The sequence below is a fragment of the Eptesicus fuscus genome, chromosome 12 (genome assembly GCF_027574615.1).
Source record: "Eptesicus fuscus isolate TK198812 chromosome 12, DD_ASM_mEF_20220401, whole genome shotgun sequence".
Taxonomy (NCBI): domain Eukaryota; kingdom Metazoa; phylum Chordata; class Mammalia; order Chiroptera; family Vespertilionidae; genus Eptesicus; species Eptesicus fuscus.
Window position 1 is genome coordinate 88,817,549 of NC_072484.1, and position 16,046 is coordinate 88,833,594.

Below are 16,046 nucleotides of genomic sequence, written 5' to 3' on the forward strand. Positions count from 1 at the left end.
TTCACTAGAACTTTAAAGAAAGCTGTGTACACTTCAAGGTATAAATTTCATATTTATGAACAGACTTCCTTTTCTAGAGGAAATGTGTATGTACTCTAGCAAATTCTACAGGAGTTCAACAGATTGTCTCCAAACCAGTATAGCATCTGGGGTTTCGTTTTTATCAGAAAGAAAAGATTTCCCAGAGTGAAGAGTTTAAAAGGTTAAAGAATAATTTAGTGACCTTACAAATAAGCAAATTAAAATTAACATGAATTTTTCTTACTAATTAGAAATGAAGTTCAGTTTTTCTGTGGTAGCTTATATTTTAAAAATAAGTTACTAAATGTTTTAAGACTAAATGTAAGTAACCTATTGATCTCAATTTGACTAAAAGCAGTGAAAGTGTCAATTAATGAATTTATTGTTTTAATGATGGGGTCAAAGTTTAAATTGCCCATATTTTGTTTTTGGAATCTTTACGTGGAAAATGATTGTATAAATTTTCAATTGTTCTTTAACAGATAACATAGGTTTTATCCAAGGAAAATTTCAATACAACTGACCTAGTGTCTTAAGATCAGAAATGATTATTCTACTAGGTTTCTCATTTTCCTAATTTTGTAGTTCTATATAACAGGTATTTTATTTAGAAATATTTACACTGCTTATCTCTAGGTCATTAATTTTTTCTTTGCTTTTAGTTGAAAAACTCTTCTATAACTTAAAAAATTAAATTATGTAACAAAACATTAAATAACACTAAAGTTTATAATGTAAAAGTATAAAATTTCCCTCTACATTTTCACTCACACTTCAGAGTAGTCACTGTTAACAACTGGATGAATGAGTATCTTCTGTGGTCTTTCTTATGACCATAGCGTCGCACATGTATAAAGGTCTTTTCCTATAAAAACACAGTGTACTATGCATGGTTCCTTACCTCTAAATGGAGTGCATTTCCAAAGGTAAAGCAGATCTGAAAAATAAAATTATTTATTTATTGTTTAATATAATTTATTACTCCAGTTTAAATATATTTTAAATTAATAACTAGTATATTACAGACATTAACAGGAAGAAAATAGGTTTAACACCACCACTATTCTCCTTTGTCAAAAGGAAACTAAATTTATTTTCTCCCCTTTGCTTCCCTACCATGTCCAGGGCCAGAGAGAAGAATCTACACTCCTTTTGGTCCACAATGTCTTCTCCAGGAAACTCAGAACACAACGAATATCTGAAAACCAACCCCAAACTCTCCTGTGATTTTCATCTCTTGTTCTTGGGGAACCCACTTACCTTTCCTCAAGGCCTTTAGTGTGCAGTGCCCCCAGCACTCCAACTCCCATCATCCCCCTGGGTCACCCCCACGCTGCCCATATTCAGACTTCCTTCCTCACCTTCCTGGGCCCCCCGACTCTTTATGGTCCTATCCAGCACTGTCACATTTGAACTTCATCGTTCCACAGAACTACACACAGTATGTTTACCCTGACAGCCGGACAGTAACTCCTATCCTGCCTTTTGATGTTTGCTTCACCTTTCTCCTGGCTGAATCCAAACCAGCACTTTCTAATGCGGTCGCCACATGTGGCTATTTACACTTGAACTTAAATTATTTGTGATTAATAATTCATTTGCTCAACAGCCACGTGAGCTAAGTGGCTTGAGACATCGCAGACACCCATCACTGCCGACAACGCGATTGGACGATGCTGGTAGATTCCTACCGCCATCCCAGAGGCGCTGTCCGTGACGCAGCCAGCCCTTCTTCTTTTGATCTGCTAACATTGCTGCCTCACTTTCCCCCACCTCTGTGTGCCCATCTCTTACTCTCTTGGATCCTGACCCTGTACTGACAAGTGCTTGGTAGGCCCAGGGGCTGGTTGGATCGGTCACACACGCATGCTCTCTCACACCTGCTCCTTCCACAGGGCTGGTGTTGGTTTCCAGGGCGACCGTATATTTATGTTTTCCTCCAGAGTCCGGATGACACCCTGGTGCAGGTATTCCCTCTGTTAGCAGCCCTTTTATTCTCAAAAGTGTGCTCATTCAGACCACCAGGTACACAGCCCCTTATCTTAGTGTCTCTTATTGTATCCCTGTCATGCACATGACTACGAACTTCATGACCTCATCTAAACCCAGTTACCTCCCAAAGGCCCCACCCGCAAGGCCATCACTTTGGGAGGTAAGGCTTCTGCATAGGAGTTTGGGGGGAGCACATTCAGTCCGTAACCATGAATGAGAGAATTTAGTCAGTGAGATATCAGGAGAGTCTGGAAAAACGCCCCGCACTGACGAGAAGAGAAGCACATGCCCAGCCTCTCTCCTCACCTGCCCTGGAGATGGGTGAGTGAGGATGAGACTCGGAATGGCTGCAGCCAGCTGTGACATGAGGAGAAAGCTAATGCAATGGCAGAGACGCCAAACTGAAACTGTGGCATCTCGGAGTTACAGAACTGGTCAAATGTGGAGCCGCCCCATCTCTGACCCACTTCTTAAATATTCTTTTTATTTTAATCCACTTTTAATTTTTTAAAATATGTTTTTATTGATTTCAGAGAGGAAGGGAGAAGGAAAGAGATAGAAACATTCATGATGAGAATCATGGATCGGCTGCCTCCTGCACGCCCCCTACTGGGGATTGAGCCTGTAACCTGGGCATGTGCCCTGACTGGGAATCAAACTGTGACCTCCTGGTTCTTGGGTCGATGCTGAACCACTGAGCCACACCGGCCGGGCTATTTAGTCCACCTTTAGTTGGGTCTTGTTACTTATATCTGAAAGCAACCCACCTCACAAGCCCACTTGGCATGGTTATTACACCGATTAAAAGAAATAACACATAAGTGTCTTTATTGCAAATGACTGGCATGGAGCAGGCACTCAGTCAATAGAATTATGATGGTATTTCCTCCATTCCAAGACTTGCATTTTCCTCACCTTAAAATTTCTGAAATTTGGATTCAGTCATTCAGGACTTCAATTTCCTGAGCTTCTACAATATGCTAAGTAATATAATGTTCTTAGATGTTGGGGAGATAGACAAAAATAGATTGTGATGAGAGCTGTAAGAAAGTTAAAGCAGGGGCAGGGTGGTGGGCAGTAATGCAGGACGGAGAGGCGGCTCCCGGAGGGGAGCGAGAGGGGTGCCAGGCAGTGCCCTGCAGGGGGCTAGCCAGGCCGCGGCGTGGGGCTGATGGCAGCGCCATCGGGGTGGGTGCCGCTGGAGGAGAGTGAGTCGGGGGTGATGGCTGGGCTCTGGGGTGCTGGTGACCTTGTTTCTTAACCCTTTGTAGGCCCTAAGCGTCTGTAGACGCAAGCGGAGGGCCTTTGAATTAAATTCAAAATACCGTGGTGTGTGGGGATGGTTTCCGTTTTGGACGCGTGGCAATTAACTGGCTAATCTAGTCGCTGGTTACCGGGTGTGCAGTTTGAGGAAGTCCAGTAACTCAGTACACTTGTAATACGTGCACTTTTCTGTCCGTTATACTAACGAGCCACAGAGATTTGTGTGCGTCTTGAAGCTGCGGGGCCTGGGGATCGACACGATAGGTCTGCCGTTTGCTTCTTACAGCACCTGTCGCAGCAGCTTGTTTCCAGACCGTAACGAGGCAGGATGGACTGAAACACTGCCCTGCACTCACTGCCCCGAACCCCAGAGAACCGCACTAACAGCTGTGGAGCTGTTTCTGGGGGTCCGCGGGCCGCTGGTGGTCCGTGAGGCCTGGAAGGTTGGCGGCCTCTGGCTTATTGGATTGAAACCAGTTAAGATCTTAACTGCTCTTTTCTAAAGTGCGTATGTAATTTGGATGGTTCCTTGGAACTCTGAGCCGTGTGAAACACATTCTTCATTTAGAGAAGTGGTTCCTAACTGGAGACGTTGCACCCCCACCCAGGATATTTGGTGATGTCCAGAGACGTTTCTGGCTGTCTAGTCGGGTTCGGGGTGGGGAGGTGAGTGCCGCTGGCCTCGAGTGGGTAGAGACCAGAGATGCTACAGGTCTGCAATGCACAAGGCAGCTCCCCCTGCCCCGACTGGGCCCTCTCACCCGCAAAGCATTATCTGGTTCCAAAGGGCCGAGTGCCAAGGTGGAGGAGCCCTGACGTAGACCACGGTTCTCTGGGTGGGAATGACTAGTAACTAGGGCCATGATGGTGCTCCCAGCTCCGCAGGACCATGAGGGTTTATGGAAATTTCCAAGCTGGTAGCGCATTGCAGGCGATAAAGACGGAACAGCTAACACCGCCACTCCACTCCTTCCCCTTCCCCTTCCCCCGGGAGATGCCTGGCTCTGTCTGCGGCACCTCCTGCAGGTCACTCGGGTCCAACACGGAAGGGCGGCTCACAGGAGGCCCGCTGTGGTTCCCCGAGTGTGAAATCTGTAACTCTTATACAAGAAACTGGATGATGGAAAATATCCCGTGCAGCATTGCCTTTAAGACTGAAGAGGAGCCCTAAGCGGTGTGGCTCAGTGGATAGAACGTCGGCCTGGGGACCAAAGGGTCCCGGGTTCGATTCCGGTCAAGGGTATGTACCTTGGTTGCAGGCTCCTCCCCGGCCCGGGCCCTGGTCAGGGCGTGTGCAGGAGGCAACCAATCGATGTGTGTCTGTCACATTGATGTTTCTCTCTGTCTCTCCCTCTCTCTTCCGATCTCCCTAAAAATCTATGGGAAAATATCCCCGGGTGAGGATTAACAACACAAACAACCAACCAACCAAACCAAAAGACTGAAGAGGGGAAGTAATCTTCTGGTCTCTGTGCCCAAAGACTGGAAGGTGGACCAGATAAATCCTTCAAAAGCGTTCCCAATTTGCTGAAGTTTAGAAACAGTTTCTATCCTTGAATCCTACGCATCTTGTAAAAACTGGTTTTCCTGGAAACTGGCAAGAAAATAATTTGGTTTTGGCAGAGGCACCAGGGAAGGTCAGGCACCGCTGCCAAAATACAAGCAAGCAATGCACTCTTTGTTCTCAAGGTCGGCACCTTTCAACGCCACTTCCTGCTCGGAAGGCACCTTGCTGAGTGGACCACGCAGACCCGGGAGCTCAGGAGGCAGTGGCTGAAGTTCCCGTGGCTGACACGTTCCGGGAGGCTGTCTACAAAACTTCCTATTTTATGGCTGAACGTCACAGCTCATTTAGAAAATCGCAACTTAAAAGTCCACCTGATAAATGACCCACACCGAAGTAGAATTCATACAGCAGCCACGCTCAACGGCTAATTTAAACAAGTACATTTTTGTTTTCACAGCTGCCACTTTAGGAAAGACTCAGCCAAGAAAAGCAGTATTTTGAACTCCAAGGGTTGAACCCTGAATTTGAACTTTAGACAGCAAAACTATGTCCTTTAAGTCTCACTGCAATAAATTATATGATTTATCACAATCTTTCGCCTGCTCTTCCGATGTCTGGGCTAATCTTAACGTAACAGATATGACTGTGGGTGACTCAGATCTCTTTTAGAATCCAAGAAAATATTTTCTTTGGTAGCATTTATTGACTGAATGAACTTTAAAATATGGATTTAGCAATGCTGTGATACAGATGAGTTGTTAGAGCGTGCATATTCTAACTTCAAGTTGAGTTTTGTGCAATCATGGATAGCTCCTCTTTTGTCCTTGGTATAAGGAACAAAGACAAATACCTGTAAACCTAAGGCCAGTTTAAGTAACAGAGCTTCAGATTGTCCTTTCACCATTAGATGGCGCTGGTCTACCAAGAAGGCAAACTCCAGGAGCTACCAGACAGTGGCCAAGAGTGGACTCCCAGGTCCTCAGTGGAAACCGGCCTTTCCCATTGGCCTCAAGTCAGCGGGTGGCCAAATGAAGATGGTGAAGGCCAATGGCTTTCTGACAGCGGCATGAATACTTCTGCAGGACAAATCTTAGTTGACGTTTCTTCTCTCCTTTCCTGTCTAGCATTCTAACTTGTAATGAAACTAAACTAACGACCTAGTCCCAGAAGGTCAGGCCTTCACTGATGACAGACCACAGACAGCTGCTGTAAACCGAGGTCACAGTGAGCTGTGAAGTTCAGTGCCTGGGAGGGCAAGGGGCATGGCGTTGGGGGACCTGGTCTCTATCCGGCTTGGCCCATTAATAACATTCACTAAATCCAGTAACTGGTGCACTGTGGGTGCTCACAAAATGTCAAGCCCTCTTCCCTGTACCCCTGTTCCTTCACTTACGCTCCCTGCCCAGGAGCCAAGTTCACCGGTTCCCTGACTGTAAGCTCCCTGCCCACGAGACAAGTCGCGAGCACCCAGAAGACTGGCACCTGGAGAAAGCACAGTAGCAGCTGATGAATGTGTTAACATCAGACAAACACTTACCACCCCACAGTCCCAACCCACCCGGGTGTTACATATTTCTTGTAAACAAATGAAATTCGGATGACGATTCCAGCTTTTCTAATCATACATACTTGAGCTCTTACATTTTAGAGAATACAGCTGTGTCCAAGGCACTTCCTAGTTTAGCTATGACAGGTGGGCCTGCGCTGGAGCCGCTGAGATGGGTCGGAGAACAAGTGCACCTACATCACTCCAAGATGAGGAGGGAGCACCTGATTGTGTGAGTGACAGCTGCCAAGACAGTTCTGGGGACCTTGGAAAGGGCAGATGCTACTTCCTGCCAGGGACGTGAGGAGAGGGTTAGGGCAGGCGCTGGCCGGAGCTTGGCCTCGGAGAGCAGGATCTGCGGCTGCGCCCAAGGAGGCTGCCACGTGGGGAGGCGGAAGGCAAGGATGGGGACTTGGAGACTGAGGGCAGAGAACAGGAAGTCGTGTGGTTTGGCTCCTAGACCAGGCGATGGCAGCAAGTAGAAAATAAGGACAAACGGTTGGACTAGGGGTCCTCACTGACCCCACATGGCGTGGGGAGCACCGGCAGCTTCTGGCAGGGAATACCAGACCTTCTGCACTAGGCCTGCAGGAGATTTCTGGCAGAGCTGCTCAGACGGAAGGCAGAGGGCAGTCATAAGCCAGAGAGGTAACAGGCCGGCGGTAGAGGACTGGCACCAGGATGGGTGGGTGGGGGGAGGCAAGCCTTTAGGGGGCCCAACTCAGTCCTTGGCAGTGCCCTGTGCGTAGAAGACAGAAGGGGTCAGAGGGCATATGGTGCTAAGTCTGAGGGCTAGAAGGATGTGACTCTCAGAGCTCAGATGGTAGAAATGTTAAGCTTAGACCCTGGGGAAACCCTCTGAGTAGGAGGAGAGGCGCTCGACAATCCAGAATAGGGGATGTGGCCCAAAGTGGGCAAGGGCAGCACCTCAGCCACTGCTGCCACCCTCCACCGCCCACCCTGCTCCCACGCGTGCCTGATAGGTCTCCTCGTGATGTGTGTATAGCATGTCCCCCTCCTGTGCTTTATTTTCTTGTGGGTTTTACTCATTTTAGCATCAGCGGATGGTATAAATCCTGCTCCAGCTTCCTTCATCCTAATCGCAAGCTTTGCGTATGATAAAAATCTCAATACATGAAAAAAATAATTTGAAATAAACAAAAATAATCCAATGTTATATGTGGTATACATCTGATACTTTAAGATAAACTCAACTGAGAAAACAATCTTTCATTATATGTGAACTATATGTTTGAAAGTGTTATTAGCCGTTAAATTTTGTGGTACATTGAAAGGAAAAAAACAAGCTGTGATTAAGAAATGCTCAAATTAATTTAAAGCTCATTTATGATTTCAATTGAGGTTTCTGATTTTTACTACAATTTGACAGTTTTAAAAATACCAATCCCTATTTAATGAGTAATTTCTTTCCATATCAATATTTGCATGCTCCATTCATGAATAAACTATTTTGCAAACTTTAGACTGATAATTGTCATTCTTAGACCTGTCTGATAATTAGATTAATGGGAAGTTTCTATCAGTACAAATTTCTGGATCTCAGCTTTGAGGATTTTAATCTAGCTCATCAGATATTTCTAATGATCAGGGAGAATTTAGACTGAATGAAGATTCATGTCTTTTTGTAAAGTCCTTTCTCTAAGTTTCTGTTGAGTTGCCATTTCCCTATTACTTATTACTTTTTAGAAACAAAACCAAGTGTGAAATAATGCATTTCTAAAATTTCTGGATAGAACTGATTATTCTTACAGGCTCAATACCATCTAAGTTATACTTGAATTTATCCTAAAATCTGCTATCCAGCTGCATATTAGAATACTGTAAAACTGATGGTACTGGTAATATATGAGTTGCATTGTTTCCCAAAAGAAGGCAGGTTGAAGTCCTAACCCCTAGTGTCTTAGAATGTGACCTTTTTAGGAATCCGGGTCTTTGGAGATTTCACCAACTTGAGGTCATTGGTGTGAGCCCAACATGGTCACCGTCTTTATAAAAAGGGGACAGTTGGATACAGACTCAGACCTGCGCAGAAGCAGGGAATATGAAGAGACACAGGAAGGATGCTGTGTGAAGGCAGAGGCCTGAAGGGATGCATCCACAAGCAAGGAACGCCGAGAACCCCGGAAAGCCGCCCAACACGAGGAGAGGCAAAGAAGGAACCCGCGGCATGTGCCAGAGGGAGTGTGCCCTGCCAGCACCTGATCTCAGGCTGCTGGCATCTGGACTATAACAAAGCCCTGCTGTGCTGAGCGCCCACTGTTCGTTCTTTGCTACAGCAGCCCCAGCAAACCAGCAGAGGTAGGCGCACCTGTTCACAGCACACGGGGCTATCACTGAATCCTTAACGTGGAGTTTGATTGTCAAGGCAGAATTGAGGCAACAATCAGAAAACCTCTTCCTTGAGTGCCCTCTTGAGCAGCTGGGTGAAGCCTATGGATCCCTTGTCAGAATAATGTTTTTAAATGTATTTTTAAAAAGTCGAATGACAAATGAACCCAATTATATCAAAATAGTTATCAGAATTTTGAAAAACCCACCATATTTGTGATGCAGTAATATTATGCATTTCATTACCCGTGCATTAAATAATAAGGTCTAGAAGAAAGTTTATTAGTGATGAGAATAAATGGCATTTTGAGATAATTACAGTATGATGTCAACATTTTTGTGAATTCTCAGGTACTGTTAATGCTATTGCAATGTCTTTCCTACGTTCATAATTTAAAGGAAGTCTCAGTTAGCAGTTAGTGAAAATAGGTATGTAATTTATTCCCAGCCATGTCTAAGGACCCTCTGAATTTTACTTATGGACAGGAGTAGGTAGATCCCAGGTAAAGAACTCTTGAGAAGAAAAGATTCTCTGCTTTTATTCACAAGTTCTCTCATTTTTCATTTAGATGGAGTTGGCCTAAATGATTGTAATAACTCTGTGGGTGTCACCCAACATCTCCTTCTGGTGTGTCTTTTTCTTTAAATATTTTATTTTATTTTTAAAAATATTTTTTATTGATTTCAGAGAGTAAGGGGAGAGAGAGAGAGAGAGATAGAAACCTCAATGATGAGAGAGAATCATTGATTGGCTGCCTCTTGCACTCCTCCTACTGGGGATCGAGCCTGCAACCCAGGCATGTGCCCTGACCAGGACTGAACCCTTCAGTCACAGGACGACGCTCTATCCATTGAGCCAAATCGGCTAAGGCTGGTGTGACTTCCTGAACTGCAGAGGAAAGCCAAAGCTCACGTATCACAGACTCCCTTGCAGCTAAGGTTCGGAATGTGATTATTTAGATTCAGCCAATCAATGCTTACATGAGATGGGAGAGAAGGAAGTGAAGCTGGCAAGCATGGATCTGGATGTGTTTGGGTTTTTGCAGCAGCCTTAGTGCCCACCACTAGATCCCTGGGTGCCAAGAGGCAGAGTACAAGTACATTTAGTTAGTATGGATCCTAGCAGCTGTCACATGGTTCTGTGAGCGGCAGCAATAGTATCCTAATCATGGAAGCTTCCAGACTGCCAGAGTGGCGGTATTTCCTGTTCACAGGAGAGGCGGCCCTCCCTGTGGGCTTGGGTCCGGCTGTATGGCTTTGAAGTCTTGACTGATAACACAAACTACGGTCTGTTTCCTCAGTCTTTCTACACTTACGTAACCGACTTTCTGTCCTGAAATAAACCTCTTCTCGCCTTAACTAGCTGGAGGGACTTCTGTTATCTGCAACTGAACTCTGACCCATACAGACTACAATGTCTGTTCTCTCCTATAGAATCCAGTTTCCTTAAGAACTACTTGGATGAGTTGCTTTCCACTCTTTACCAAAGACTACCCAGACGGCCCCTGGCTCGCAAAGTCGACGTAATGCTGGTGCAAATGTGTAAGCATTCAGGAGAAACCATAGTTACATTCTGAATTTGGATCCTTCCAGGCTGGCAATACGTGATAGATACTCCTTTGTGATGCTGGGGGCTGCATCGCCCCTCCACCCCCCATCAGCCACACAATCACAGAGGTAACCGACCGATACTCTACAGTCATGCGCCTCATAACGTTTCCGTCAACGATGGGCCACAGGTACGTGATGGTGGTTTCAGTGGATTATAAGCAAAACGCTTGTTTGCGACGTTGAAAGAAAAGGTGGAACTGACTTCCATGTGAATTTCCTGCGAGCTCTGGGTGTGTAAGAGAGGAGGCTCAGCGTGCTGTCTCCCTGTGCTGCGCACACGCGCACACGCACACACACACACTTGTGTGCACACACTCACTTCTCGCCCCTCCATTTCCCTTTCTCTTTCCTCTCAGTCTGTTCCTCCCTCTCTCTCCTCCCCCCTCCCTTTTATCAAGTCTCATCTCAGGCTTATTCTCTGGTCTCTGCTCTCCCTTCCGTCCCTCCCCCCTCCTGATGTCTATTTCCTCGCCAAAAGCCTCTCTGTTCGCAGCCCTCCTCGGACCCCCAAAGCGCGCATACACATTGTTTTTGTGCTGTGTTTTTATTGTGTCCTTTTAAAAACAGTACAAAAAGTCATGTGGATGTGTCTTTTCCGTGTTTAGATAGACAGATTCCGTTGTAGTACGTTGCCTACAACATTCAGTACAGTGACATGGACAGGTTTGTAGCCTTGGAGCAACAGACTGTCCCAGTGATTTCCAACCTTTTCCATCGCAGGGCACATCAACTAATTACTGAAATTCTGCGGCTCTCCAAAATATCTATTTTTTCGATTTGACATGCAAAAAAAAGTATAATTTTGATTCATTCACACCTGATGGCTATTGTGTTGGCTGTTGTCATTTTTTAATTTGACAATCTAAGGGAAAAGAGGTCAGTGCCCCTGACTAACTAGGCAGGAACCGATGTTTTAAACATTCTTGTGGCTCACCAGAGCGCCTCTAGCGGCACCCCCACCGGTGGGCAATTGCTGGGCCCTAGCATAGAGCCCAGGAGTGTGGTAGGCCGTACCGAGCAGGTTTGTGGACGTGCATTCTATGAAGTTTGCGCAATGATGCTATTGCCTAACAACACATTTCTCGGAGCGTACACCCGCCGGTAAGCGAAGCAAGACTGTGATAGCAGTGTTTTGGATATCATGTTTTGTGTTGTTGTATCCCATAATGTCTGTGAAATGCCTAGCTCTGTCTCATTCTGGAGAGAAGAAGGAACTCGAGATGAAACTCAAGGTAATTGCCCACCTGGACGCTCATGTAGGTGTTCTGAGCGCGATGAAGGCGGGCGAGGCTAACCTGGGACGTGCAGGAGGTCAGGTGTGGGAAGCGCATTTCCCACTTACGAGACTTTGAACACGAGGAGGTGATCGTGACGGAACCCCTGTCCTTCCAACTTGAGATACATCGGAGGCAAAAGGCTAAACTGCCCACTTTGACCAAAATGGACATTCACACTCACATCACAGAATGGACTGTAGAAAATGCGCAGGCCTGCCAGAATGCCGCTCCGCTCCAGTCAGCTATACTCACTTCCAAAGGATCATAATTATTGCCAAATCAAAGTAAAAATACTAAATTGCTACCGTAAAAATACGTTAAGCTATTTATTTCTCTGTCGCTGTTTGAGTTGGCCTGCCGTCACACCGTGGGGACAGGTGGCTCCTTTCCCCACACGGAAGGGGTAACGGTAACTCGCACAGGGCCCAGCGCTGTGTAGCTGGGCATTTGTTCTCCTCGGCCCGGAGGCATCGCCACGAGGGAATTACTTGCTCTGTTCTTCCGGGGGTCAAAACGAACCCTCACAATTATGTCTTAGAAAAGCTTTATTGACAACGTGAACTTGAACTGAAAATTACTTCAATGACTTGGGCAAAACACGATGGATAAACGGAGCAGGAAGGTAATCTGGCGCCCAGCTCGGGGTCCTAGTGACCATGCTGTGTGCGCTGACTGGCCGTCCCCCCGACCCCCCGCTCTGTATGTACTTCCTGTTGGGTTATATGTCTGTCTACAGGAAAACCCATTTAGCAAAGTCCTATAAACCAGACCATTTCTAAATTATGTGCAAGTCCGTTAACAAAGAGACACGAATATAGTTTAACATCCAGATGGCACATTGAAACCAAGCATGGCATGTGGACGTAGCACTGGACACCGTGTCCCAGCGGCTGAAACCCTTTCTTTAAGATTGACCACTGAGCCCTGGCCGGTTGGCCCAGTGGATGGAGCCTGGGCAGCGGATCCCGGGTTCCACTCCAGTCAAGGGGACGTATCTTGGTTGCAGGCTCATCCCTGGCCCTGGGTGGGATGGGGGAGGTGGGGGAGGGAAGTAATCAACCAATGCGTCTCTCTCCTTGCTCTCTCATCCCTGTTTCTCTCCTTCCCTTCCACTCGCTGAAAACCAATGGGAATACCCGGGGGAGGACTAACGACAACAGGAAGAGTGACCTCTGAAAACCCCTGTGGCTGTGGCTCCACACCCGATTGTCCGAAACCCTTTACAGTGACACAGATCTTAACACTATTACATACATGAATTTTCATACCAGGAAATGGTTTTCAAACACCAACTTAGCGACCTTCAGTTAGACAAGTTAGAACTACCTTGTGCGGTGGTTTTAAAAGCGTGGTTCGGTGAACAAAAGCTCTGGGAGGAACGTGTCCGGAGGACGCTGGCCTCTCCAGCCGCTGCAGCCAAGAATTCAGGTGTCCGGGCCGCCGCCCAGCGCCTGGGGGCCGGCCGCCTCCCTCTGCCTCCCTCTCTCCCTGTCTCCCTCCTCCTCTCCCTCTCCCTCTGCCTCCGTTCCCGCCGGAGACGCGAACAAAGCCGGCTCCCCGGCAGGTGCGCCCCGCTCCGGGCGCTCTGCACCCACAGATCGCAGGACAAAGGGCGTGGGCGGGGGCCGGGGCCAGCACCCAGCACCCAGCACCCAGGGCGGGCGGGTCGCAGCGCGTGTTCCCCGGCCCCAGGGCCCGGCCTCCCCACCTCCGGGCGCCACGGGGAGCGCCGGGCGGGCGGACCGGCTCGGGCAGCGGGCGGGTCAGGGCCGAGCCCGCGCCCTGGGGTGCCCAGGCCTGCCCGGTGCCCTCGGGTGCCCAGGCCTGCCCGCGCCCAGCCGGAGGCGCACTTACCAGGAGCAGCAGGGCGCCCTCCGCGCGCAGCGCCATCGCCGGTCCCGTCCGCGCCCTCGCCTCGGGCCGCTGGTCCCGCTCCGCCGCCGCCCGCTCCTCGGCGGTCCGGGTTCTGCTCTGGCTCCTCCTCGCCCGCCCGCCCCGCCCGAGGGCCGCCCGGCGCCACCCCAGGTGCAGGCGCCCGGTCCGCGGAGCGGTGGTCCCAGCCCCCGCCCCGGTGGGAGTTCCCGCAGGAGGAAGGCGGTGACGCCTGCCTGTCGCTCACGCACCTGGGCCCGCCGTCCCTGGTTGGGGACTTTGGGCGGCAGGCCCCGCCCCGCTGTCCGCTCCTTCCCAGCCCTCCTCCCAGGAGCGGGACGCAGGGCCTCCGGGCAGGGCAGGGCTGGGCGCCCGGCAGACCCGTGTCCAGCGAGGACCCGCCTTGTCCTGCGAGGCCGCTCTGTGCCTGTGCGTGGGGCCCGGGCCCAGGTGGCAGGAAGGAAGAAGAGCGCCTGGGAACCGGGTCCTCACTGCACAGGAGTGCGGGGCCCAGGCCCTGGAGCAGGACTGCAGGTGCATGGCTCCGCCGAGGCCTCTCCGCTCCCCCCACGGTAGTTTCCTCCCGCAGGTTCGCATGTTGCCCGGCTCAGGGAGACACAGTCATGAGCAGAGCCGCACCTGGTCCAAGGGACAGCCCTGTGCCCCCGGTGACCTAGGTGCCATTAGGAGAGAGCGCTAGAGGTGACGAGGGGAAAGGTGCACTCTTCCATATGGTTTACAAAACCCCGACACACAGTGTAAGGAGGCAGAATCCTCCACCCGGGCGCCCTTCTGTGCCTCAGTTTCCAGACCTGTCCAATTGGATTCATAGTGCCCAGCACAGAGGGTTGTTCTAAAGATTAAATCAGGAAATCTGAGTGAAGCATTCTGCAGTGTCCAGCACATGAGGGTGCAATAAATGGCGATATATTATGACTAGTTATTATTGCAAGTGTACATGTTAACTTGAACTCTTCCTGAAAAACAGAAATACTAGCACCAGCAACAGATTAGGAAACTTGTAAGAAAGGTGAACTGGTGGTGGTGGAGTGATGGAAGAGCCCATAAAAGTATAAAGGGTTGATTGGCTACTAGAAAATTTGGCCAAATGGCCGAGTGCCTTCTGTGGTCCGAAGTGCCTTCATTTCTCCTCCCCCAAGCCCCCTCCCTCTCTCTCCCCGGTTCTGATTTTGCCAGTTTGCCAGATCCAGTGCAGTTGCCATCTTCCCTTTTGTCCCTTTCACCATTTAGTTTGTTCCTATTCATTGAGGATTTCATTTTGTTGGAGATGCAAACGTGTTTCTTCATTCAAAGAAACAAAAATAGATCTTTATGAAACGGATCTGATATTATGAACTGATATAACTGTAACTACTATAAACTATTATAAATGCAGTGGTGGAAATATATGCAGGGTGTAATATAATCATAGAGAAGGGAGTCCCTGACCACACTTTGAACCATGAGTTAGAGAAATCTCTTTAAGAAGTGTGTGTGCGGTGAGCTGATTCTTAAAAGAATAATTGTGAAGGAGACGTTGGGCCTGCCAGGACAGAGAAACTCAAAGCATAGACGCTGTTGGTGAAGAGTCGGGGGTTTCAGATTTATCCGTAACAAAAGCATGGTTTTCATCCTGTTGACACACCAAGCGAAGCCAGAAGTGAAAGCTTGTGTGTGTGTGTGTGTGTGTGTGTGTGTGAAATGGAGATATCAGAGCAATATCCATATCCAAGTAGAAAAGCCGGGAAGTAGTTTGAATTGAGAGAAGACAATTGCAGATCAATTTAGGAGGCTGAAACAGTCACCTACTTTTCTATTTTCCTGGCTGTTCTTTCTCAATTCATTTCTTACTCTCTGCCTCCCTGTTAAATGCTTATGCCTTTGAGTTCTTTCTTTCCTCCTTGGCACCAAGCACGAGTCTGTAGCCACTCCCATTGTGCAGGTCTATCACAGCTTCCCCTCCCCAGCCCCAAACATGGGGCACTACCATTTGGATATTTCATAGGGGCCTCAAATGACCTACCCAGTTCGTAGGGCTATCAAACTCAGCATACCGACAAAAAGCCCCCCCCCCCCCCCGCCCCCCGCACTGCTCCAGCCGCTCTTCCTACCTCCCCCTCTGCCTTGTCAATTTGGCCATCAGGCCCAGGACCTGAGAGTCATCCTCAGCCCTCCTTCTCCCATACTCTCCGTATCCAGTGACCTCCCTCCCCCTCCATTCCTTCCCTCGGTGACTCTGCTCTCGATGACTCACACACCTGCCTCGTAGCTGTCGCTCTGTGGCTGCGGTTATTTCATCCACGTCCGCTACTCCACCCACCCCTCCTTCTCAGGATTGTTTGCACTTTGAAAGCAGAGGTCATTGCACATTCACAGTGGGCCCAACCCATTGTATCCAGCGCATGTTAGACAATCAATGAAAACTTGTCGAGACCAATTGCAGGGAAAGGTGTCTGGAATATCCACTGTGGATAAGTTAATCGTGGCTCTGGTCAGACAGTGTAGGTCTGGGATTGTGTGTGTGCGTGTGTGTACAATCATAGGTGCCCACACACATGCATGTGCTGGTTTGTATGTGTGTGTTTTCTCCAACCACACTGCAGCGGGA

The 16,046-nt window shown here is 48.6% G+C and overlaps 1 protein-coding gene across 1 annotated transcript in view; it reads right to left on the reverse strand.

The window, feature by feature from the left end:
- Positions 1–13,540, reverse strand: part of DSG2 (desmoglein 2) — a 32,621-nt gene extending 19,081 nt beyond the window's left edge. The window contains exons 1-2 of the mRNA XM_054724044.1: positions 13,421–13,540; positions 923–958 (exon numbers count right to left, since the gene is read on the reverse strand). Coding sequence (XP_054580019.1) covers positions 923–958; positions 13,421–13,456 — 72 coding nt within the window. The 5' untranslated portion in view covers positions 13,457–13,540. The remainder of the gene's footprint in view (positions 1–922; positions 959–13,420) is intronic.
- Between the last annotated feature and the right edge of the window lie 2,506 nt (positions 13,541–16,046).